The sequence below is a fragment of the Microcaecilia unicolor genome, chromosome 4 (assembly GCF_901765095.1).
Source record: "Microcaecilia unicolor chromosome 4, aMicUni1.1, whole genome shotgun sequence".
NCBI lineage: Eukaryota > Metazoa > Chordata > Amphibia > Gymnophiona > Siphonopidae > Microcaecilia > Microcaecilia unicolor.
This window is the reverse complement of record NC_044034.1, coordinates 190,358,156-190,384,491: the sequence shown is the minus strand read 5'-3', so window position 1 is coordinate 190,384,491 and position 26,336 is coordinate 190,358,156. Positions and strand designations below refer to the sequence as shown.

Sequence of the window (26,336 nt, the reverse complement as noted above, 5' to 3'; positions counted from 1 at the left end):
TTTAAAGTACGTTTTTTTTGGTGGGAGGGGGTTAGTGACCACTGGGGGAGTCAGGGGAGGTCATCCCTGATTCCCTTCGGTTGTCATCTGGGCAGTTCGGGCACCTTTTTGGGACTTGGACCTAAAAAAAAGGGTCCAAAAAAAGCGACCTAAATTCTCGCTATGGGCGCCCTTCTTTTTTCCATTATGGCCTGAAGCCGCCCATCTGTTAACCACTCCCATGCCCACCCCTGGCCCACCTTCGCTACTGTGCCGACACACCCCCGTGAACTTTGTTCGTCTGCGCAACAGAGTGCTGTTGAAAGCGCACAACATCAGCTTTTGATTATACCAATTTGGGCGCCCTTCTCCTTTCGAAAATAAGTTGGATAGTACCAGAGATGCGTTTGCAGACTCCGGTGTGAACAAATACAAAGTGATGTTGTGGTAAGATAAAGTTCATGTGGAACAGTCACATTAGGGAATCGTAAAGTGGAAGGGTTGTGTTATGTCCATTATGTACTTTAGTTTTGTTGTGTTGCAGAGATTAGGCATTTAAATTGGGTCGGTAAACAGGTTGGTTTTCAGTGATTTCCGGAACTTTAGGTGGTCGTGCATTGTTTTCAAGGCTTTTGGTAGTGCGTTCCACAGTTGTGTGCTTATGTAGGAAAAACTGGATGCGTAAGTTGATTTGTATTTAAGTCCTTTGCAGCTTGGGTAGTGCAGATTTAGATATGTTCGTGTTGATTCGGATGTGTTTCTGGTTGGTAGGTCAATAAGGTCTATCATGTATCCCGGGGCTTTACTGAAGATAATTTTGTGAACCAGGGTGCATTTTGAAAGCAAAATGTTCTTTGATTGGGAGCCAGTGTAGTTTTTCACGGAGGGGTTTTGCGCTTTCAAATCGTGTTTTTCCAAATATAAGCCTGGCTGCCGATGGGTGGGGGAGTGCTTTTTCTCTTCGGCGCAGGGAAGGGGGGGGGGGGGGTTAGCTGTTCTTATTCTTAAAATCCTGCAATGTAAGGCTCAGGTGGTAATGCAGGATGGGAATGGGCGTTATATTCTTTTACATTTGAATATTATGGGTCAGGAAGTTTTCCTGCTCAGCATCTATGGGCCTAATGTTTATGACCATTCTTTCTTTTAGCATTTGGTGCGTTTGGGTATTCAACATTCTACCGCCCCTTGGATTATCTTGGGAGATTTCAATCAAGTGATGGATAGGCACCAAGATCGGTCCTCCGCATTGGCAAGGGTGGTGATGGGTGGGGGTGGAGGTCTGCCGGATCTTTGTAAAAGCTCTAAATCTGGTAGATCCTTGGCATCTTGTTAATCTTAGTGTACGTGACTACACTCACCTTTCAAGAACCCATGGCACCTGGTCGCGGGATAAACCTAATGGAATCCTGTTCAGAAGGAATGGATCCTCAGGAGCTTAACCGAGATTGGATAGCAGAGCCGGTAGTGGGAGGCGGGGATAGTGCTAGGCAGACTTATACGGTCTGTGCCAGAGCCGGTGGTGGGAGGCGGGGATAGTGCTAGGCAGACTTATACGGTCTGTGCCAGAGCCGGTGGTGGGAGACAGGGATAGTGCTGGGCAGACTTATACGGTCTGTGCCAGAGCCGGTGGTGGGGGGGGGGGGATAGTGCTGGGCAGACTTATACGGTCTGTGCCAGAGCCGGTGGTTGGGAGGCAGGGCTGGTGGTTGGGAGGCGGGGATAGTGCTGGGCAGACTTATACGGTCTGTGCCCTGAAGAGCATAGGTACAAATCAAAGTAGGGTATACACAAAAAGTAGCACACATGAGCTGTCTTGTTGGGCAGACTGGATGGACCGTTCAGGTCTTTTTCTGCCATCATCTACTATGTTACTATGTTAGATGCTACCCTTTTCCCACAGATTACGCATGCCGAGATCGGACCTCTGGAGGTTTCTGACCATACTTTAATTTGGGTGGATATGGATTTGGGGGCTGTGCGGCTTCGTCGGAGTCAGTGGCGGTTTCCCTCATATTTAGCTGATGATGTTCACTTTCAGGACTATATTTTTATTTATTTATTTGTAGCATTTGTATACCACATTTTCCCACCAATTTGCAGGCTCAATGTGGCTTACATTTGCCATAATGGCGGTTGCCATTTCCGGGTAACAGAATTACAAATGGTGTTGTATTAAGGTGCATACATACATGGTAACATACATGGAATATAATATATATGGAACAGATCATGGTATATATATATATACCATGTGCAGACATACATGATAAAGAAGAATACATTATGGTATTGCAAGAAGGTTCCTGAGTAATAAATTGGATTGTAACATACGTTAGGTCATCGACTATAGAGAGACCCTATTCGACGTAAGGTTTAAAGTGGTAGTGCTTGATCATTAGTAGCAAAGAGGTTAGGCAGTCATGTGATAAAAGTTTGGTCTTGTATAGATCATGTATAATGTTATTATTTAGTATTTAAGATGGATGTTTATGATATGCCTTCTTGAAAAGATCTGTTTTCAGTAGCCATCGGAAGATGGTTAGGTCTTGTGTTGTTTTTATGGCCTTCGGTAGTGCATTCCATAGCTGCGTGCAGATGTATGAGAAAGTAGTCGCGTATATGGATTTATATTTTAGCCCTTTACAGTTAGGATAGTGGAGATTGAGGAATGTGCGTGATGATCTTTTTGCGTTCCTAATAGGCAAGTCTATAAGTTCTGATATGTAGGTCGGGGGCTTCACCGTATACGATTTTGTGGACCAGGGTGCAAACTTTTAACGCAATTCGTTCTTTTAGTGGGAGCCAGTGTAGTTTTTCTCTTAGGGGCTTTGTGCTTTTGTATTTCGCTTTCCCAAATATGAGTCTGGCTGCTGTGTTTTGAGCGGTTTGGAGCTTCTTGATGATTTGTTCTTTGCATCCGGCATAAATGGCATTGCAGTAGTCTAGATGGCTTAGCACCATTGATTGTACTAGGCTGCAGAATACTTCCCTTGGGAAGAAAGGTTTGATTCTTTTAAGTTTCCACATTGAGTAGAACATTTTCTTTGCTGTATTTTTCGCATGGTCTTCGAGTGTGAGATTTCGGTCAATTGTGACTCCCAGAATTTTCAGGCTGTCTGAGATCGGAAGTGTGTAATCTGGGGTGTTTATGGTATCGGGCTTGTTTGTGTTGTAATGTGAGGACAGGATGAGACATTGTGTTTTTTCTGCGTTTAGCTTTAGTTGGAATGCGTCCGCCCATGAGTTCATTATTTGGAGGCTGTGTGTGATTTCATTTGTGATTTCGGTTATGTCTTGTTTGAACGGGATGTATATCGTGACATCGTCAGCATAGATGTACGGGTTATGTCCTTGGTTGGATAGCGATTTGGCTAAAGGTGTCATCATTAAGTTAAAAAGGGTTGGTGAGAGCGGTGATCCTTGTGGTACTCCACATTCAGGTTTCCATGGTGTTGACGTTTTTGAGTTTGAGATCACTTGATAAGATCTTGCTGTTAAGAAGCCTTTAAACCATCTTAGTACGTTTCCTCCAATCCCAAAGTAGTCTAGGATGTTCGGGAGTATTTGGTGGCTGACCATGTCGAACGCGCTGGACATATCAAATTGTAGGAGTAGCACATTGTTTCCAGTTGCAATTAGTTGTTTAAATTGTTGGATTATTATGGTAAATACTTAGCAGAGCATTTTTCAGATTTACACACACACAGCTTCAGCGTTAGCAAAAATAAGTATAAGTTCCCTTTTATGGTAACAGCAATTAATATTAACTTCTTATCTTCATCTCTCTCTCTCTCTTACATACCCCAGAATAACCACAGCTCAGTCTCTTTTAAAGATGAAGTAAAAACATCTCTACTCACAGTTTGTGGTTAGAAAGAGAAAATACATCTTGCATGTATATGCAGGCAGGCTTAGAAAAACATATAACAGTATATTTAGTTTATCAACTTTTACATGTGCTCAGATGACAATGGATTCTATCAAGCATGTCCTCTCAGGTTATGAAAAAGAAAAAACAAGAAAGAGCTCATGTGTGGCCAAAAGGCATTATACAATCCTTAACCACACCCACAGGAAATACATGGTTGTGACCTCACCAGGAAAATGACATTAGAGGTCACAGGATAATCATAGAGAAATTGCTGGACAGATAATGCATGAAAAATACAAAACATATTCTAACATAAATTTGGTTATGAGAGTGGTTAGCACTGTTTCAGTACTATGGTTGGATCGAAATCCTGACTGTGATTCATGTAGTATTGTGAATTCGTTTAGGTAATTGGTGAGTTGTTTGGTTACTATACTTTCCATTAGTTTTACTATCAGGGGGATGGATGCTACTGGTCGATAGTTGGTTGTGCCATTTAATTTTTTCTTAAAGTCTTTGGGTATGGGTGTAAGTAATATGTTTCCTTTGTCCTTGGGAAAAAGTCCGTGTTGTAGCATGTAGTTCAGGTGTGATGTAAGGTCTGTTATGAAGCGTTTGGGGGCGAACCTTATTAGGTTACTGGGGCATGTATCCAGTTTGGAGTGGGTTTTGGAGAATTTGTTGGGTGCTTGAGTGATGGTCCCTTCGGTTAGCAGATCGAAGTCATTCCAGGTTTGGTCTGCTGGGTATTCACCGGGAGTAGGGTCCAAGCAATCCATAAATTTTTTGTCATCAGTGGTGTTGAGTGGTAGTGTGGATTGAAGTTTTATAATTTTCTCATTGAAGTGTTTGGCAAGTTGGTCTGCTGATGGGGTGTCTGTGCTGGCTGTGGTAACCGGTGTGGGAGTGGAAAACATGAAAAAGGATCTGAGGAAGCTAGAAGAATGGTCTAAGGTTTGGCAATTAAAATTCAATGCGAAGAAATGCAAAGTGATGCACTTAGGGAATAGAAATCCACGGGAGACGTATGTGTTAGGTGGGGAGAGTCTGATAGGTACGGACGGGGAGAGGGATCTTGGGGTGATTGTATCTGAGGATTTGAAGGCGACGAAACAATGTGACAAGGCGGTGGCCATAGCGAGAAGGTTGTTAGGCTGTATAGAGAGAGGTGTGACCAGCAGAAGAAAGGGGGTGTTGATGCCCCTGTATAAGTCATTGGTGAGGCCCCACCTGGAGTATTGTGTTCAGTTTTGGAGGCCATATCTTGCTAAGGATGTAAAAAGAATTGAAGCAGTGCAAAGAAAAGCTACGACAATGGTATGGGATTTGCGTTACAAGGCGTATGAGGAGAGACTTGCTGAACTAAACATGTATACTCTGGAGGAAAGGAGAAACGGGTGATATGATACAGACGTTCAAATATTTGAAAGATATTAATCCGCAAACGAACCTTTTCCGCAGATGCAAAGGAGGTAGAACGAGAGGACATGAAATGAGATTGAAGGGGGGCAGACTCAAGAAAAATGTCAGGAAGTATTTTTTCACGGAGAGAGTGGTGGATGCTTGGAATGCCCTCCCGCGGGAGGTGGTGGAAATAAAAATGGTAACGGAATTCAAACATGTGTGGGATAAACATAAAGGAATCCTGTTCAGAAGGAATGAATCCTCAGGAGCTTAGGCGAGATTGGGTTGCATATCCGGTGGTGGGAGGCGGGGCTGGTGGTTGGGAGGTGGGGATAGTGCTGAGCAGACTTATACGGTCTGTGCCAGAGCCGGTGGTGGGAGTCGGGGCTGGTGGTTGGGAGGCGGGGATAGTGCTTGGCAAACTTATACGGTCTGTGCCCTGAAGAAGACAGGTACAAATCAAAGTAGGGTATACACAAAAAGTAGCACATATGAGTTTATCTTGTTGGGCAGACTGGATGGACCGTGCAGATCTTTTTCTGTCGTCATCTACTATGTTACCAACCAGCTTATTTTCGAAAGTGATCGCCGACCATTTTCCGACAAAAAATGGGGAGATGGCCGGCGATTTCGGAAAAGCGTCGAAATCGGTATAATGGAAAACGGCATTTTTGACAGCATCGCCGCTTTCCCGTCGCTTCGCCGGCGAAAGATCAAGGGGCGTGTCAGTAGATTAGCGAAGGCGGGACATGGGCGGGCATGGGCGTGGCTACCAGATGGCCGGCTTTCGCCAATAATGGACAAAAAAGGGGCGTTAAGCAGTATTTCACCGGCTTTACTTGGTCCTTTTATTTTCACGACCAAGCCTCAAAAAGGTGCCCCAACTGACCAAATGACCACTGGAGGGAATTGGGGATGACCTCCCCATACTCACCAACCCCCTTCCAAACTAAAAAAATAAAACTAAAAACCTTTTTTTGCCAGCCTCAAATGCCGTACCCACCTCCATGACAGCAGAATGTGTTGTATCCTCCGACAGCCTTTCCCTGGTTGCAATGTGGCTCTCGGGTGAGTGTGAACCTTTTCTGTTAGGTGCCCTGCAGAGTCACATTAGCAATGCATTGTGGTGGGTGTAGGGTACTGGGCTCTACTCCCATGGTGCTTTTCCCCCCTGCTAATTGGGTCAGAGTGTGCCCTGTTTTGTTTCCTGTTGTAGTCCATGCGGAAGTGGCCATTTTTGTAAGCCAGTTTTAGTTCCCTTTCCTGTGTTACCCACGTTAGAGAACGTAGTTCTTACCTTGAATGGTGCTGAAAGAGGGCATTGTACACCATTGTGCCAGCTCTGACCTACTGCTAATCTTAGTACCAGGGGACTCTTTGCCAGTGGGGCACAACCTCTGATCTGCAGTTAACTGTGAGTAAACGTGGTTATTTCAAGAAAGGACTTTTTCAGAGAGATTAGTCTTCAGGTGTGAACTGGTGTGCCAAAGTTATACAGCAGCAATAAGTCCTAGAGGCTGTATGCAGGTCCCTGGAGCAATTTTAGTGGGTGCAGTACATTTGTGGGTAGTGGGTTTGGGGGGCTCAACTCCCAAAGTAAGGGAGCTATGCACGTGGGAGCTTTTCTGAAGTCCACCGCAGTGACCCCTAGGGTGGCTGGTTGGTGTCCTGGCATGTCAGGGAGGCCAGTGCACTAAAAATGCTGGCTCCTCCCACGGCCAAATGCCTTGAATTTGGCCGAGGTTTGAGATGGCCGACATAACTTTCCATTATCGCTGAAAAACAAACCCGGCCATCTCAAACCTGGTGAACTCCACGGCATTTGGCCGGGATAAACCGTATTATCGAAAAAAAAAAGATGGCCGGCCATCTTTTTCGATAATACGGTTCCGGCCAGCTGTAGCGCCGCCGCCAACATAGATCACTGGCGATCGATTTGGCCGGCGATGTTCGATTATGCCCCTCTATGTTACTATGTATTAGTTTATTCACGAGTTGGTAGAGTTTATGTGCGTCTTTGTAGTCTGGTCCTATTTTGGTTTTCTAGTATGCTTTTTTGGTTTGTCTTATTGTATATTTGTATTTTCTTTGCATTTGTTTACAAGCTTTGAGTGTATGTTCATTTTTTTGTTTTTTGCCATGCGCGTTCGAGTCTTCTGACTTGTGTTTTTAGTTTTTTCAGTTCTTCGTTGAACCAAGGTATTGATCTGTGTCTTCGTGTGGTTCTTGTTTGAAGTGGTGCAATTTCATCTAGTATGTTCCTGCATCTGTCGTCCCAATTTTGGAGATAGTGTTTGGAGTCTGTTTGTGCTAACCATTCATTTTTGTAGATCTGTTGCCAGAATGTACTAGGATCAATCTGTCCTCTAGTGGTGTAGGTTGTGCATTCTTTCTTGGGTTGCGTGTCTTTTTTGCACCATTGTAGGGCTATGTTTAATTTATGGTGGTCTGACCATGGTATGGCCGTCCATTTTGTATCTGTTAGTATAAGGTTTGAGTCTAAGGCTAGTTTGTATGTAATGAGGTCAATTGTGTGTCCTTTGACATGTGTAGCTTGCATATTAGGAAAGTTAAGGTCTCATAGATGTAGGAAGTCTTTGCAATCACATGTATTGGTTGCATTAGGGTCTTCCAGGTGTAGGTTTATGTCACCTATTATGAGTAAGTTGGAGTTGGATATACATGTATTCGATATAAAATCCATAAAGTTTGACTGGCATTCTTGCCAATTTCATGGTGGTCTGTAAAACAGGACCACGTTTAGATGGTTGAGCAGGGTAGCATGGTGGATTCTGACTGAGGCTATTTTGAGTTTTGGTGTTATAGACTCAGCAGTTGTTGTTACGGTGAAGTGGGATCTATAGATTAGTGCTATTCCACCTCCTCTTTTTTCTTTCCTTGTCCAGTGTGTAATTTTGTAGCCTGGAGGGCAGAGTTTCTAGGATTATGGGATCCTTGTGATCGTGGATCCAGGTTTCGCTGATGAGTACTAGGTCAAGGTTGTCTGTTGTAATCCAGTCAATTATTATTGTTGTTTTATTTACTACTGATCTGGCGTTTATGTATCCCACCTGAATTGTTTGGTAGGGGTCTTTTATGTTCGTAGTTGTGATGATTTTCTTAAGTTGTCAGTTCTCTTGTTGTGTAGGTTTATTATGTCCTTTCTTTCCTTTGTGATATGTTTGTCACCCGTGGGGTGGTTTTATCATTGTTTTGATTATTGTTGTTCTGGTGAGGTGTGTTGTGCCTGGGTAATCTGAAAAGGTTAAGTATTGTGAGTATGTTGTTGGTGTTTGTGAGGGGGTGGTTAGTGTTTGGTGAATTAGGGATAGTGTGTAGGTTATTAGAATTAGTTTGGTGATGATCATTTTGTTGTGTCTGTTTGGGATTCTCTTTAAGGTGGGAGTGTTGGGGGTTTTTTGTTGTTTTTTTAGGAGTTTTCTAGGGGTCTGTGAGGGTTGAGCTTAAAGTTGTTTTCAACTCACGTTTCTCGTTTGACTCGATGGCCTTGATTCCTTGTCTCCAGAGGGTCAGAAGGTTGGTGAATGTGAGCTTGTCTCGTGGTCTCGCCGCCGTTAGCTTGAAGTGTTGCTTCAGGGTGTAGAGACTCCTTAGTTCTGAGATCTGTGTTGGTGTTTGAAGGTGGGAATCTGAGGAGATGCTACTATGTTGTAGAGATTAGGGGATGGTTGAACAGTTAGTCCTCTCTTAAGCTGGGAGACTGGAGAGTAAGGCAGTACTCTGGGTTTCATGAGACATCAATCCCAGGCTTTTTAATGACCCATTGATCGAGCTCGGCAGCTGCCGGGACAGCTCACGGTCAGTGACTGCCACCTGGGTCGCATCGGTCAGCCACGGGTTCGGGTCCTTCGCGGGTCACTGGTAGGGCCTCGCCTCGAGGTGGTCACTACCTTCAGCCTGCGATGTCTGGTCAATGTGGGCTCTCCTGGCCGGAGCCACGTTGGGTTCCCGAGTTGGATCGAGCAGTTTGCACTGCCAGTCTGCCTGGGAGGATCGCCGGGGGAAGTCTGTGTCTGTTCCTCTCTCGGCGCATAGGTCGGCCCTCCTTCCGAGAGTGGGTGGGGATCGGTCGGGCAGGGTCTGGGTCGGGTCCCAGCGTGGCCACGAGGCAGTTCGGAGACATGCTTCACCGCCAAGGTATCTGGCTCAGGTGTTCGTTGGATGCCCCGGAGGTGTTTGGCGTTCCGCGGCACTCTCCGTGTGCGGTCAGGTCATCATGTGACTCCCCCTGCGGCCGCCTTCCAACTGGGGTCACTGGTCACCGGAGCAGCAACTCCCTGATCAGCTTGTTGGCGGCCATCAGAGAGAGGTATTTCCATGGAGGGGATCAACGGGATGGTTCGGGTCGTCCACTTCTCCGTCTGCCCTCTTGTGCACTGCCACAGCTGCCCGTATGCTCCGGTGGCTCTGAGCAATGTTGTCGACCTCAGACCACTTCCAGTCAGTCTCAAGTTGTGCTGCGTCTCTCCGGCCGCCTTCAATGGACCCTCTGCTCACCTTCACCCCTTGTTTACTTCGCTCCGCACCGCGCTTAGCTCTCTCCTCGCTCTATCCCGCGTTCTGCTCTCTCCTTGCCAATTGGGTTCCTCTTTTAATGATCGACGTTGGTGGTAGGCCTGATCAGCGAGTGGTACCCGAATCGAGCTCAGTGGACGAACAACTGACCTGGAGGAGGACACCGTTGGGGTGGCGGTTGTCTGTGTAGGCAGTGCTCGGCAGCGGCTGGTGTTCGGCGGTGCAGGGGTGGTTGTGTCCGGGCGGTTCGCCGAAGGCATTGGAGGTAGGTTGTAGCCGGACTGATGTTAAGGTCGGGGCCGAGCAGCGTGTGGTCTTGGGACCATCTTGTGTGGGCAGTCTCACCGGGCTCTTTCTGGTGCTCCTGACCAGACCAGGTGATTGAAAGTTGGCTTCGGCTCCGCGGCATCTCGTGCTGCAGTTTCCAGTGAAGACGGGCCGGTTTGTAGCCGATTTCAGACTGGTCCATTGGAGGTCATCAGAGCTGGGTGCTCCTGCGACCATCTACAGAAGTGGTCGATGTTTGCAGAAGCTAATGCATGTCATCAGCCGGAGGCTCAATTGTATTGGGAAACGTCAAAGGTAGTTTTGAGGGTAGATACCATCGCATATACGTGTGCCTGCTCACAAAGAATTGCTCGGGGAATAATTCAGTTGGAATGTAAGTACAAGGCGGCAAAGCGTGCGTATCTGGCAGCGCAATCTCCACTGGCTCGGGAGGCGATGTTGTCGACTCTGGCTGCTTTAAATTCCTTGATTCATGAACGTACCAAAAAGCAACTTTTTCATCGTTCTTTCTCATTTTATAGGTTTGGTAATAAGTCGGGCAAGTTGTAGGCAAGGGTCACTAAGATTTGAGGTGGTAATAGATTTATTCCTTCCCTGATAGCATTGGATGGTACGAGGGAGAGTCAGTCAACGGGCATTGCTCAGATCTTGCATGATTACTACTCATCTTTGTATGCTGCACCGAAGTCCCAGCCTGAGCCTTCTGTTGTTGACTATTTGGAGGATTCTGGTTTACCACACTTTTCCTCGGAGGCCTTATCTCAGTTGAATGCCCCATTGAGAGCCAAGGAGATCCAGAGAGTGGTTAAATCCCTTAGGAGGGGCACCGCCCCGGGGCCCAACGGGTATGCTCTTTTCCTAGGGATTCTAATGAGGCGTTGATTACTTTAATACTTAAGCCAGGCAGGCCTCAGGACCGCCCAGAATCATACAGGCCTATCTCACTTATTAATGTGGATTTGAAGATTTTATCTAGGGTCTTAGCAGATCGACTTGCTCCACATATTCCATCCTTGGTTGGAGAGGGACAGGTGGAGTTTGTGCGTGGTCATCAATCCTCCATTAATGTTCGCAAGGTTTGTTTGGAAATATTAAGGAACCCTTGCTTTTGGTCAGCCTAGATGCAGAGAAGGCCTTTGATAAGGTGCGCTGGGATTATCTCTTTTCTGTATTGGAGTATGTGGGAATAGCAGGCTGGTTTTCACAAGTAATCGCTACAATTTATTCCCAGCCAAGACGATCTTTAGTGGTAAATGGACTGCGCTCCTCTTCGTTCTCGGTATCTAGTGAAATGCGGCAGGGGTGCCATTGCTATTTCTTCTTTATTTGGAACCCCTGCTGTGTACCATCCAAATGGATTCTGAAATTTCAGGTATTACTTTGTCCTCGCTTTTGGTCAAGACCATGGGCGTAGTTTGACTGTTTCATTTGGGGGGGGCAAAGGGTGGGACGTGGCACATAAGCATATTCATTTGCATACATACATCTTATACATATTAATTATGGTTATTCAAAAAACACACACAAGCCTAAAACACTGAATATGAAGCCATCATAAATATATAAATATATGTAGGATACAAAAAAAAAAAATATATATATATATAAAATTTTTATTTATTTATTTTTTTTTTTAAACTGAAATAAGTCAGCACCATTGGAATATTATGCCTCCTCTCTCATTCACATAACACCAGTACACCTAATGGAAAGCTAAACAAGCCAGATTAGTACATATTGATCCTGCATAGGCATTCAGTGCCAGCAGAATACCTGGTCTCTTCCACACATACACAGAATGCAGATCAACCCTCATCAAATATAGAATATGTAACTACAGACTAAAAACAGAAATATGTGGACACAAATTAAACTGAACTCCCAAGCAGCCAGACTTTCTACTCAATACACCAGAAAAACAGTAATGTGTTCCCTCATACTGTGCAATATAAAGACACCAGATGTAAATTTCAAAACCTGACATTCTATATACATTACAAATTAAGGGTTTCATTTACCTGGATTTCGGAATACAGTTTACTTTTCGTGTACCATGGTGGAAACGGGGCTGTTTGCCCCTTGCCATTTTAGCGCCTGGTTACATCCATTGCCTGGGCAGTTGCATACGCTTGCAGCATTTACCTCTCTGTTGTTACCTCTAAGGAGGACTTGGCATTGGATTTGCCACTTTTATGGCCTTTCAGCAGTGTCCTCTCCTTTGTTACCTTTGCGAGGTAATGTAGACTTTCCACCAGGATCTACTTTGAATTTTTACATTTGAGCGTCAAAGGAGTTAATATACCTGCATCAGTTATACACAGAGGATGGAACTCTTAAGTCTCTAGAAAACCTGCAATTAGAGTATGGGTTGGAGGGGAGGGATTTCTTTTCATTGTTTCAGTTACGCCATTACATAAGGTCTCTCCCTCCTGCTTCTCTAGCGCCGGAGACATGGGAAAAGTTTCTCACTATTTTAGGGCTGGATGACAAGCTGTCAATCCCACTCAAATACTAGCTTTTGGGAGCAACTGGGGGAATATGATTATGAAAAATTAGCAAATAAATGGAACAGAGAATTGTCAGTAAGTCTTCAGGGAGATAAGTTGAAGACATGTCTCTTGGGCATTCAAAAGTTAACAGAAAATGTGAGGTTGAGAGAGACTCATTATAAGTTTTTAATGAGGATGTACATATCCCCACTCAGGGCTTTTAGGGCAACCATGAGAGAGGATGATATATGTGCAAAATGCGCCTAGTCTCCTGCAGTCTTGGGGCACATGTTTTGGACTTGTCCACCTATTTTAGAGTTTTGGAGGCATGTTTGTCTGCATGTCTCACATCTCTGGAGGGTTACTTGGCAACCGAGTCCGTCCCACTTGTTTAATGTCTTTAGGGTTTCCCTGTTTTTGCCCAAGGGGCTGAAGCCATTTTTTTAAAGGACAGCTCTCATTGGTAAGAAGGCCATTCTTCAACAATGGATAACTGCAGAGATTCAAACTTTGCTCCAAGATGATTTTTCTCTGTTCGTTAGAACGCAGAGGTGTTGGTGACCTATCCTCCTCTAGAGGAGACCATTTTTTTCTGACTTGGTGCCTGTTCTGGGATTTTTTAACGGCAGTAGCACTCAGTAGAATCCTGAATTCTTAGGCCTTATGGGTATGGCACGTTGTTGGGATGGGGGGTGGGTGGGAGTGGGGGGGGTAGGGTGTAGACTATTTTGTAGTAAGGTAGAATCAGGGCCGTGCCTATGGTCTCTGGCGCCCCCCTGCAGCCTATCAGTTGGCGCCCCCCCCTGCAGACTATCAGTTGGCGGCGGCGGCACACCCCCCCCCCCCGTGAAAATGATCGCTCACCACTTGCCACACTGACAGGAATTGTCAGCAATATTCTTAGAAACAAATTGCTATACATTGCAAAATAAGATAGCAGATGTAAATTCTCAAAGTGGACATATTCCAAACACTAAAATGAAAATAAATGATTTTTTTTCTACCGTTGTTGTCTGGTGACTTTCTTTTTCTGATCATGCTGGCCCAGTATCTGATTCTGCTGCTATCTGTCCTCTTAACTCCGTTTCCAAGGCTTCCTTTCCATTTATTTCTTTCCTTTCCTCCTTTCTTCATTTCTGGTCCTCAGCTTCTGCCTATTTTCTTCATCCATGTGCAGTTTTTCTCCTCTCTTCCTTTTCGCTCATTTCATCTCCTTCATCTCTCTTCCCTCCCCTCTATGTCCAGCAATTTCTCCTCTCTCCCTGAGCCCTGCCCTCCCAATCCATGCCCATCCATGCTCCTCTGTCCCCTGCACCCTCCATTCATCCTTTTCCAGCAATTCCCCTCTCTCCCTGAGCCCTGCCCTCCCAATCCATGCCCATCCATGCTCCTCTGTCACCTGCCCCCTCCATTCATCCCTTTCCAGCAATTCCCCTCTCTCCCTGAGCCCTGCCCTCCCAATCCATGCCCATCCATGCTCCTCTGTCACCTGCCCCCTCCATTCATCCCTATCCAGCAATTCCCCTCTCTCCCTGAGCCCTGCCCTGCAATCCATATCCATCCATGCCCATCTGTCCCCTCCATTCATCCCTATCCAGCAATTCCCCTCTCTCCCTGAGCCCTGCCCTCCCAATCCATGCCCATCCATGCTCCTCTGTCCCCTGCCCCCTCCATTCATCCCTTTCCAGCAATTCCCCTCTCTGCCTGAGCCCTGCCCTCCCAATCCATGCCCATCCATGCTCCTCTGTCCCCTGCCCCCTCCATTCATCCTTTTCCAGCAATTCCCCTCTCTCCCTGAGCCCTGCCCTCCCAATCCATGCCCATCCATGCACCTCTGTCCCCTGCCCCCTCCATTCATCCTTTTCCAGCAATTCCCCTCTCTCCCTGAGCCCTGCCCTCCCAATCCATGCCCATCCATGCACCTCTGTCCCCTGCCCCCTCCATTCATCCCTTTCCAGCAATTCCCCTCTCTCCCTGAGCCCTGCCCTCCCAATCCATGCCCATCCATGCTCCTCTGTCCCCTGCCCCCTCCATTCATCCTTTTCCAGCAATTCCCCTCTCTCCCTTCCATGACCCCCCTCGCATCTATGCTCCTCTCTCTCCCATGTCCCAGCCTGGCCCGCCCTCTTCTCCCCCCCCCCCTTCGCATCCATGCCTCCCCCCCTTCGCATCCATGCTGTCATTTCTCCCCTGCCCTCCCGCTCCCATTGTTCTACTTTACTGCCCACCCTCTTCTCTCCCCTCAACATCCCTTTTCTTTTTTTTTTCTTTTTAAATTTACCTCCGTGGCGGTTCCGGCAGCGCAGCGTCAGGGAAGGAGGCGGCGCTCCCGACGTCTAGCCTTCCCTTCGCTGTGTTCCGCCTTCTTCTGACGTCCTTGACGTCAGAAGAAGGCGGAACACAGCGAAGGGAAGGCTAGAGACGTCGGGAGCGCCGCCTCCTTCCCTGACGCTGCGCTGCCGGAACCGCCACCACGGAGGTAAATTTAAAAAGAAAAAAAAAGAAAAGGGATGTTGGGGGAGGGCGAGCGAGGTGAGCATGGTGCGGCGGCGCCCCCCAGAGGGAAGCGCCCCCCTGCCATGCTTACCTCGCTTACCGGGTTAGCACGGCCCTGGATTTCGGTATGAACAAATACAAGTTGCGATTAATATCAAGGTGTTATTATGGTAGAGTGAGATACATGTATGGTAAAGACAGTTGGGGAGAACTTAGAGAGGGAAAGGAAGAGTTAGGATATGTCCGTTACGATCTTTGGTTGAGATGTGTTGCAGATGTCCAGGTTTTTTATGTTGGGTCGGTGGGGTATTGTCATGTATCCCGGTGCCTCGCTGTAGATGATTTTGTGAACTGTCGTACAGATTTTGAATGCGATACGTTCCTTAATTGGAAGCCAGTGCAGTTTTTCTCGGAGTGGTTTGGCGCTGTCAAAATGTGTTTTTCCATATATAAGCTGTGCTGCTGTGTTTTGGGTAATTTGAAGTTTCTTTATGATTTGTTCTTTGCATCCCGCATAGATTCCGTTACAATAGTCTGCGTGGCTTAGTACCATTGATTATACAAGGTTGCAAAATATTTTCCTCGGGAAGAATGGTTTCACACATTTTAGTTTCCACATTGAGAGAAACATTTTCTTTATGGTGAGTTTAGCTTGGGACTGTAGTTGGAGGTTATGGTCGATTGTTACTCTGAGAATTTTCAGGCTGTCTGAAATAGGGAGGGTGTATCCTGGGGTGTTAATGTTTGTGGGTTTGTATGCAGGATGAAATGATGAGACAGTGTGTTTTTTCTGTGTTGAGTTTTAGTTGGAATGCGTTTGCCCATGAGTTCATGATGTTTAAACTGAGCTTGATTTTATTAGTGATTTCTGCTAAATCATGTTTGTAGGGGATGTATAGTGTGACATCATCAGCGTAAATGAATGGATTAAGGCCTTGTGTAGATAAGGCTTTGGCTAGTGGGACCATCATGAGGTTGAAAAGGATCGGTGATAGTGGGGATCCTTGTGGTACTTTGCAGTCTGGTTTCCAGGGTGACAATATGTGGTGCTTGATTTCACTTGGCATGTTCTGGTGGTTAGAAAGCCCTTAATCCAGTTGAGAGTGTTACCACCAATTCTGAAATAGTCTAGGAGTCTTAACAAGATATTATGGTTAACCATGTCGAATGTGCTGGACATGTCAAATTGAAGGAGGAGAATGCTTTTGCCTGTAGCTATCTCCTGTTTGAATTTGGATAAGAGAGTGAGTAGTACTGTTTTGGTGCTATGTTGTGGTCAGAATCCTGATTGTGACTCATGTAGTATAGTGATTTTGTTTATGTAGTCGTTGAGTTGTTTGGTTACCAGTCCTTCCATGAGTTTGACTACTAATGGGATGGATGCTACTGGGCGGTAGTTGGTGATGTTGTTTGTTTTTTTCTTGGTGTCTTTTGGTATTGGGGTGAGTAGGATGTTGCCTTTTTCTTTAGGGAAAATACCCCGTTGAAGCATGAAATTTAGATGGGATGTGAAATCTGTTATGAAGCGGTGGGGGGCAGATTGTATTAGGTAGCTGGGGCAGATGTCCAATTGACAAAGGCTTTTGGTGTATTTTTTTGATCGCCTGAGTAACTATGTCGGCACTGAGGAGAGCGAAGTTTGTCCATAATCGGTCTGCCGGGTATTCGCCAGGGGTGGGGTCTAGCCCATTTATGAAGTTTTCTATGTCCGTGGTGTCCAGAGGTAGGGTTTTGCGTAGATATTTAGCAAGATTGTCTACAGATGGGATGTCAGTGTTGGTTGTGGTGACCGGTGTTGTGTCTAGTAATTTATTCATGAGATGGTATTGTTTCTTCGTGTTGTAGTCTGGCCCGATTTTGGTTTTGTAATATGACCTTTTGGTCTGTCTTATTGCATATTTGTATTTCCTTTGTATCTGTTTCCATGCGTTGAGTGTGTGTTCGTCTTTTATTTTTTTCCATGCGCGTTCTAGTCTTCTTGATTGTGTTTTTAATTTTTTCAGTTCTTCATTGAATCATGGTATCGAGTTGTGTCTGCGTGAGGTTCTTGTTTGTAGGGGTGCTGTTGTGTCTAGTATGTATCTGCATCTTTTGTCCCAAACTGAAAGATAGTGAATGGAGTCCATTTGTGTTGTCCAGTCGTTATTGTATATCTGTTGCCAGAAAGTATCCGGTTCTATTTGGCCTCTCGTGGTTGGGTTGTGTGTTCTCGTGTGTGGAGAGAGCCTTTTTTCCACCATTTTAGGGATAAATTTAATTTATAGTGGTCGGTCCATGGTGTTTCTGTCCATCTTGTTTGTGTTATGGTTAGGTTCTGGTCAGTGGATAGTTTGTATGAGATGAGGTCAAGTGTATGGCCCTTCGAGTGGGTTGTTTGCATGTTCGGCCATGTTAGATCGCATAAGTGAAGGAAATCTTTACAGTCTCGTGAATTTGTAGAGTTTGGGTCTTCTAGGTGGAGGTTAATGTCTCCCAATAGTAGAATGTTGGAATTGGATACACATGTGTTTCAGATGAAGTCCATGAAGTCTGTTTGGCTTTCATTCCAGGTGCATGGAGGTCTGTAAAACAGGACACAGTTTAGGTGATTGAGCAGGATATTGTGGTGGATTCTGATTGAGGCTATTTCGAGGTGGGCTGTTATAGATTCAGCAATGGTTTCGATAGTGAGGTGAGATAGGTAAATGAGCACTATACCCCCTCCTCTTTTTTTCTTTTCTGGTCCAGTGAGTGATTTTGTATCCTGGAGGACAAGGGGTTTAAGATGATTGGGTCCTCTTGGTTATGGATCCAGGTTTCAGTGATGAATAGTAGATCAATTTTCTCTGACGTGATCCAGTCTGTTATTATTGTTGTTTTATTTGTCACGGATATGACATTGATGTAGCCGACTTGAATTGTTTGATATGGGTCTTCTGCATTCGGTATTATATGGACTTTTTTTAGTTGTCGTGTCTTGGTTTATGTGGATTTTTTGTCTCCTTTCTTTTCCTTTTGTTGAGGTTGTGCACATGTCGGTGTTCTTCCTTTCTGTTGGTTATTGTCGGTTTGATGTGGTGTTGTGAGTCTGAACAGTATTCGGTGATTGTATAATGTGAGTATGTTGTTGATTTCTGCTATTGGGGTGGTTAGTATTAGATGGATCAGGGATATTGAGTAGATTACAAGGAACAGTTTGGCAGTATTCATTGTGGTGTCAATTCACTTTGGTTCTCTTATTTGGTAGAGTGTAGTAGGTTGTTGCTCTTTGTGGTGGAGTCTTGTGTCCTGGGCTTGTGTGTTTTGTGTAAGTTCGGTTTGTCTGTGGGATTGTTGGTGTCTGTGGTGGTTTTGGTGTTTCGTTTGTTGATTAGGAATGTTGATGTGTTAGGTATGGGTGGTTTACTCACGGTTAGATACTCAGAGTCTCAGCTGTACTAGGCTTTGGGCGCCTCCGCTGGTCTGGTGCCACACTGCTGGGCCACAACATCCACCTGGGGAGCAAGCCACGTGGCGTTGGCACTGGGCCCTGTCGACGCTTGCTTCTGCTATGCAGTTTTAGATCTTTGTGCTTTATAGGCAGAGTCGGATGTTCCTGGGTGTAGGGGCTCCGACCGCTCCTCAGTTTGTGCGGCTGCCCCCGCCAGGACAGCCGCGCGTGTGGCGTAGGTCAATTTACTGCACATCCATTTGTTATTGTGAAAAAAAGACAGCCTTTTACCTGCTGTGGTAAAAGGTGGCCTCAGTATACGTCAAAAACCCTCGCCGACGCTAGCATAGGCCCTGTTTTACTGCAGCTTAGTAAAAGGATCCAGTCATCCAACTATATTCCCTACCAAAGTAACTTAAGATGTGTCCTACCACATCACTAAAAAGACTGCATTACCTACTGTGTATCCCAGTGATTTTCAATCTTTTTCAACTCACGGCACACTGACAAGGCGTTAAAATTGTCAAGGCACACCATCAGTGTTTTAAGTGTTTGTAGCCTGATATCTACTGAACAATAAGATTGACAAATTACCTGGCATAAGTCCTCATGCTCAAATTTGTGTGCCAAAATCGGCACTCAGTGCTGTTCTCTAATAGACGTTCATCTGTGAGTGTCCATTATAGAATAGCATTGAGTGCTGATTTTTTTCTGGAGACACTTTTTGAGCGCCATTTACTGAATCTAGCCCTCTGAGTGTGGCTCAGTATTGAGCTCTTCTTGTTTAGGTATCTTAAAATCTTTGATTAAAAACACTGGGGAATACTAAGAACATTTTGTATCTGTCTCACATAACTAAAAATCATAAACCAAACAGAACTGCCATTTATTTCCTTTTTTTAGAATTAGAATATCCTTTCCATGCTCCCAATTTTATTGGTCTTATTTTTTTGTTTTTATGCTATTAGGATGACCCTTTTTCTGCTCTAGACATTCACTTGAGTGATCACCTCATGCAAGAAGGAATACTGAAAATGTTACGTGAGGAAAAGAGGACTACTGTTTTGGTCACCCATAAACTACAGTATCTGCCACATGCTGACTGGGTGAGTAAGCTATTTCCAGCTGTATCTGCAGTGACATCAGCACAGCAGTGGCATAGCCATGGGGGGGGGGGCTGGGCCCCCCTCACTTTGAGCTTGAGCCCCCAGCTAGAACTGCAGCACCCTTTTACCTTTGCTGGCAGGGATGCCAAAGCCCCACCAGCCAGATAAATACAGTGCTGCCGCTCCCCTCCTCCTTGCATTACTTCCTTAAGGCAGAATTTCAGTCGCTGACACCGAGACTGACCATGCGTGAGAAGTCAGCATCAGCAACTGAAGGCACACTGCCAACTTCTGCGTTAAGGAAGCAGCACAAGGAGGAGGGGGACTCAAATACCTGTATTTATTTGGCTGGTGGGGCTTTGGCATCCCTGCCAGCAAAGTATGTTTAGCATGTGTGTGGGGGGGGGGGGGGGGGGGGAGAAAGGAGAAGGAGGGAGGAATGCATTGCCCCTCCCCAGTCCACCCCTGGGCATCCCTAAAATTGGAGGTCTGGCTATGCCTCTGAAGCAGAGTAGTTGTCAACAGTAGCTGGTGTTCAAAAACACCATCCTAGAGGTACAGGAGAAATGCATTCCGCGTATTAGAAAAAGAGGAAAAAAGACCAGTCAGCCGGCGTGGCTAAACAGTTAGGTAAAGGAAGCCATTAGAGCCAAAAAACAATCCTTCAGAAAGTGGGGAAGAGAACCAACTGAAATTAACAAGATAAAACATAAGGAATGCCAAGCCAAATGTAAAGTGGAGATAAGGAGGGCAAAAAAGGACATTGAAAAAAAGTTAGCATTAGAAGCGAAAATACATAGTAAAAAATATTTTTAGATACATTAAAAGCAGGAAGCCGGCTAAAGAATCGGTTGGGCCATTGGACGAAAATGGTGTTAAAGGGGCGATTAGGGAAGACAAAGCCGTAGCGGAGAAATTAAATGGATTCTTTGCTTCGGTCTTCACCGAGGAGGATTTGGGTGGGACACCGGTGCCGGAAAGGGTATTTGAAGTGGGCGAGTCAGAGAAACTAAATGAATTCTCTGTAAACTTGAAAGATGTAATGGCTCAGTTCTGCAAACTGAAGAGTAGTAAATCACCTGGACCGGATGGTATTAATCCCAGAGTATTAATAGAACTGAAAAATGAAGTTGTAGAGCTACTATTAGTAATATGCAATCTATCACTAAAATCAGGTGTGGTACCGGAAGACTGGAGGGTAGCCAATGTTATGCCGCTTTTTAAAAAGGTTCCAGAGGAGATCCGGGAAATTATAGACCGGTGAGTCTGACGTCAGTACCGGGCAAAATGGTAGAGGCTATTATTAAGAATAAAATTACAGAGGACATACAAAAACATGGGCTGATGAGACCGAGTCAACACGGATTTAGTGAAGGGAAGTCTTGCCTCACCAATCTACTGCATTTTATTGAGGGGGTGAACAAATATGTGGACAATGGGGAGCCGGTGGATATTGTGTATCTGGATTTTCAAAAGGCGTTTGACAAAGTGCCTCATGAAAGACTCCAGAGGAAACTGAAGAGTCATGGGATCGGAGGTAGGGTATTACTATGGATTAAGAACTGGTTGAAAGATAGGAAGCAGAGAGTAGGATTGAATGGTCAGTATTCTCAATGGAGAAGGGTAGTTAGTGGGGTCCCGCAGGGGTCTGTGCTGGGACCGCTGCTCTTTAACATATTTATAAATGACCTAGAGATGGGAGTAACTAGTGAGGTAATTAAATTTGCAGATGACACAAAATTATTCAGGATCGTCAAGTCGCAGGAGGAGTGTGAGAGATTACAGGAGGACCTCGCAATACTGGGGGATTGGGCGTCCAAGTGTCAGATGAAGTTCAGTGTTGACAAGTGCAAAGTGATGCATGTGGGTAAGAGGAACCTGAATTATAGCTATGTCATGCAAGGTTCCGCTTTAGAAGTCACAGACCTAGAAAGGGATCTGGGAGTCATCGTGGATAAGATGATAAAAACTTCTGCTCAGTATGCTGCGGCTGCTAAGAAAGCGCACAGAATGTTGGGTATTATTAGAAAAGGAATGGAAAACAAACACAAGGATGTTATAATGCCGTTGTATCGCTCCGTGGTGAGACCGCACCTTGAATACTGTGTCCAATTCTGGTCGCCGCATCTCAAAAAAGATATAAAGCAATTGGAGAAGGTGCAGAGAAGGGCGACGAAAATGATAAAAGGGATGTAACAACTTCCCTATGAGGAAAGGCTGAGAAGGTTAGGGCTCTTCAGCTTGGAGAAAAGGTGGCTGAAGGGTGATATGATAGAAGTCTACAAGATAATGAGCGGAGTAGAGCGGACAGATGTGAAGCGTTTGTTTACACTTTCAAACAACAATAGAACCAGGGGACACAAGATGAAGCTAGAATATGGTAGATTTAAAACAAACAGGAGAAAGTTTTTCTTTACTAAGCATGTAGTTGGACTCTGGAACTCGTTGCCGGAGAATGTAGTGACAGCAGCTGGCCTTACGGAGTTTAAAGGGGGTTTGGACAGATTACTGAGTGAAAAGTCCATTGAACATTATAAAAAAAATTTTTTTGTTGTTTTTTGGGTTTTGCCGGGTTCTTGAAGCCTGGATTGGCTGCTGTTGGAGACAGGATGCTGGTCTTGATGGACCATTGGTCTTTTTCCAGTATGGCAGTGCTTATGTTCTTATACTGCAGTAGGAGTTTTTGCCTAGGGAAAATAATAATGGCTTCCACTGGAGAAACCTTATGATGGCTAAAGTACTCATACATACATTCCTAGGGCAGGTAAACTACTCAACAGTTTATCATAGATTTTTTGATCAGCAGATAGTACTTCACCTAAATATAAACATGTTATATCAATCAGGTGAGAAAGGAAATAATCTCCATTGTAACAAATAAATCCATCCAGATTTATAATGGAACTAAAGTGTGTCTTGTGATCTCTTGAGTAGTATTCTGTCCCAAGCATGAACACCAGGTTTTATTATATCATAGAATACTTATCCACATTTACACCAGCCAATTCGTATTGTTTGTTTAGTCTGGCATGTTGCCAATTCTAATTCTCAAATGATACAAGCTATGGTGCATCACACTCTTAATTAGTTTGGATTTTCCATCTGCAGTTTTTACAATAAGAATGATGAATTTCATAATCTAGGGCTTTATAATCTACTAATTGCACAGTCTCAATGCAATTTCACACTAAACAGTCTCTGAAAGGCTTTGAAACTACTGAAATGGGTTGTATACATCTGCATTGCAATGAATACAGGTTATTCCTATATTCTGATAAATCTTTGCAAGTTTAATCATGAAAAGTTGGTACTACATTTCCCAGTGTTAATTGTTGCTGGATAATTTCATTGCTAAGGCAAAATTAGTACAAGAGTATTTATAAGTTGTAGGCTGCTGTAGGATTTCCTCTCAGATAACATGAGAAATTTGTGTTTATAATGTCCATGCTTTTACTCCAGCTGTAACTAGTGGATCCCCTTTTATACTATCATCTTAGGGGTCAATTCTATAAATTGATACCTCAGTCTAGGCGCCCCAATGCTGTGTGCTTAGGGATGAATTCTATAAATCACGCCTAAAAAATTGGTGCCGATAAAAATGCTTAAGTTCTATTCTATAAGCCATGTCTAAAGTTAGGTGCTGTTTACTTTATTTATTATTTAGATTTTGCTCACACCTTTTTCAGTAGTAGCTCTAGGTGAGTTACATTCAGGTACTCTGGATATTTTTCTGTCCCAGGATTTGTACCTGAGGCAATGGAGGGTTAAGTGATTTGTACCTGAGGCAATGGAGGGTTAAGTGATTTGCCCAAGATCACAAGGAGTGGCAGTGGGATTTGAACTGGCCACCTCCGGATTGCAAGACTGGTGCTCTAACCATTAGGCCAGTCCTCCACTCCTGTTTATAGAATAGTGCTTAAGTCCTGGGGTCCCTTTTTGGGGACACGCATAAAATTTAGGTGATCATGCGCCTAAATTTACACACGTTAATTGATTCCAATTTGTGCCAATAATTGTTAAAAAGCCAATTAGTGGCACTAATTAGCTCATTATTCAATTAAATTGCACATGCAAATTTGGTATTCACCCAAATTTGCACACTCAATTTTTGGCAACTTTTATAGAATTAGGGGGTTAGTGCCAATTCTATAATGGCATCTTGGTACTAATATTCTGTTACAGAATGCTATCATAAGGTTGGCATTGGTGCCCCCATGTCTAGGCACACCCTCTTTCTCTTACTCAATAGAAGGCGTACGTTGGCATGCCAATGTGCACTGTGACATGCATGGTTTATAGTATTCAATAAACTATGAAGTCCTTTTACCAAACTGTGGGCTACCCCCACATGAAAAGATTATTTTTACCCCAGGGTTAAAATGATCAATCTTCAGTACTAATGGTCATTTGCTGATTTTCCCATCAACGTGAACCCCTATTGCCACCTAATTTGTAGGCGGTAAGAGCTCATGCACTAACCACGCACTAATCAGTTAGTGCACGACAATGTAGCTGTGCTGATTAGCACAGAGTACACACACTCTCCGTCCCCAGACCTGCCCCAGCACTAAAAATAAATAGTATTTTTTAGCTCCTGGATAGCACACACTGATCCCACAATTGTCACGGGATGCCTGAGCATGCCCCATGGTAAGGCATTTTTAGGATTTACCCCCAGATTCTATATAGTGCGCTTGGATTTAGGCGCTGAAATTGGTGTGGATTCTATAACAACACACGTAACTTAATTGGCTTAACAAGCTAATGAATGCTGATAACAGCACTTAAGCAATAATGACCACTAATTGGCACTAATTAGAATTTAGGCACACAACTCGCTAAGCATATTCTGTAACAATGTGCACCAAACTTCTAACACGCAAAGACAAAAAGGGCATGGTTATGGGCAGGGAAATGGGCATTTAGTATGGGCATTCCAAAATTTAGGCACCTAGTTATAGAATGTGGCCCAGTGCGCCTAAATCTACCATTGAAAGCAATGGAAGTGAAACCCGGCTGGCTCGGTCCGTCCTCCTTTTTCTGGAGCCATATGGTAACCCTAACCTCAGTATTCTCTCTATCTAGCATCTCTGTGCAGCTCTGGTTTGATCTGGCTACTGGTGTCCTTTGGGCCTAGTTTAGCAGAGACAGGGGTTGAGTGTCTGTTTGCAGCTTCTGGTGTACACCTGGTGGTGACAGGTCCCTCCCGGTCTCCCCCTACCTTTCCTCCGTCGCCCGGGCCTGTTGGCCTGATCAGGTGTTTCCTTTCTCTCCTGACTTAAAAAAAAAATGTAAGAGACTTTGTTTTTGTTTAATCATACGGAGGAACTAAACGTTCTGCCTAGTCAGTTTTGGGGCAGGCGTTTGTGGAGCATGTCAGTGCCGTCTGAGGCGGCTAAGCAGCATCGGGGGAGTAGGAGTCCTGCCGCCGTCAGCCCACAGCGGGTGTTCAGCGTGACAGGGGCTCCCCTCAGGTGTCCGGTGAGTCGGTAGTGCAGGGGATAGTTTTGGCGGTTTCCTCGGGGCAGATAGTGCAGTGCGCGTTGGCGGGTGCCATTTTTTCCTCTCGGGAACAACCCTCTCCGCACGTGGCGGTTGATAGACAAGAGGCACAGTGCACTTCTGTGGCACAGGCTCCGATGGAGGGAAGCGATGTACAGGGAGCAGGGGAGTCCCTTGCAGTTCCTTTTTCCCCGGATTTTGTTTTATTAATGCATAATGCCTTTCTTTTGAAGAAGTCAGGAGCTTCTCTTCAGGCAGCCCCGTCTCTTCCTCTGCAAACTTCGGTTGCTGCAGCCTCTGTCTTTCCTGCCAAAATGTCCCCGGGTGACACAGATGGCTCCGGTTTTGTCTCCGGGCTCTCCCTCAGAATCTTTGGATTTGGCAGATGAGGTCACCCTGCCCTCTGAGGAGGGGATGATCTAACAGCTGCCCGCATTTTTTTGCAGGGAAGAACTTCCCTCCCTTACAGTTTGCCTATTTGCGGATGATACTAAGATCTGTAACAGAGTGGACACCCCGGAGGGAGTGGAAAACATGAAAAAGGACCTACAGAAGCTAGAAGAATGGTCTAAGGTTTGGCAATTAAAATTCAATGCGAAGAAATGCAAAGTGATGCACTTAGGGAATAGAAATCCACGGGAGACGTATGTGTTAGGCGGGGAGAGTCTGATAGGTACGGACGGGGAGAGGGATCTTGGGGTGATAGTATCTGAGGATTTGAAGGCGACGAAACAGTGTGACAAGGCGGTGGCCGTAGCTAGAAGGTTGTTAGGCTGTATAGAGAGAGGTGTGACCAGCAGAAGAAAAGGGGTGTTGATGCCCCTGTATAAATCGTTGGTGAGGCCCCACCTAGAGTATTGTGTTCAGTTTTGGAGGCCGTATCTTGCTAAGAATGTAAAAAGAATTGAAGCGGTGCAAAGAAAAGCTATGAGAATGGTATGGGATTTGTGTTACAAGACGTATGAGGAGAGACTTGCTGACCTGAACATGTATACTCTGGAGGAAAGGAGAAACAGGGGTGATATGATACAGACGTTCAAATATTTGAAAGGTATTAATCCGCAAGCGAACCTTTTTCGGAGATGCAAAGGCGGTAGAACGAGAGGACATGAAATGAGATTGAAGGGGGGCAGACTCAAGAAAAATGTCAGGAAGTATTTTTTCACAGAGAGAGTGGTGGATGCTTGGAATGCCCTCCCGCGGGAGGTGGTGGAAATGAAAACGGTAATGGAATTCAAACATGCGTGGGATAAACA

General features: G+C 45.1%; 1 protein-coding gene across 1 annotated transcript in view; it reads left to right on the top strand.

Annotated features, from left to right (window-relative positions):
* Window positions 1-26,336, top strand: part of ABCC8 (ATP binding cassette subfamily C member 8) — an 803,652-nt gene that overhangs the window by 584,872 nt on the left and 192,444 nt on the right. The window contains 1 exon segment of the mRNA XM_030201075.1: window positions 19,441-19,578. Coding sequence (XP_030056935.1) covers window positions 19,441-19,578 — 138 coding nt within the window.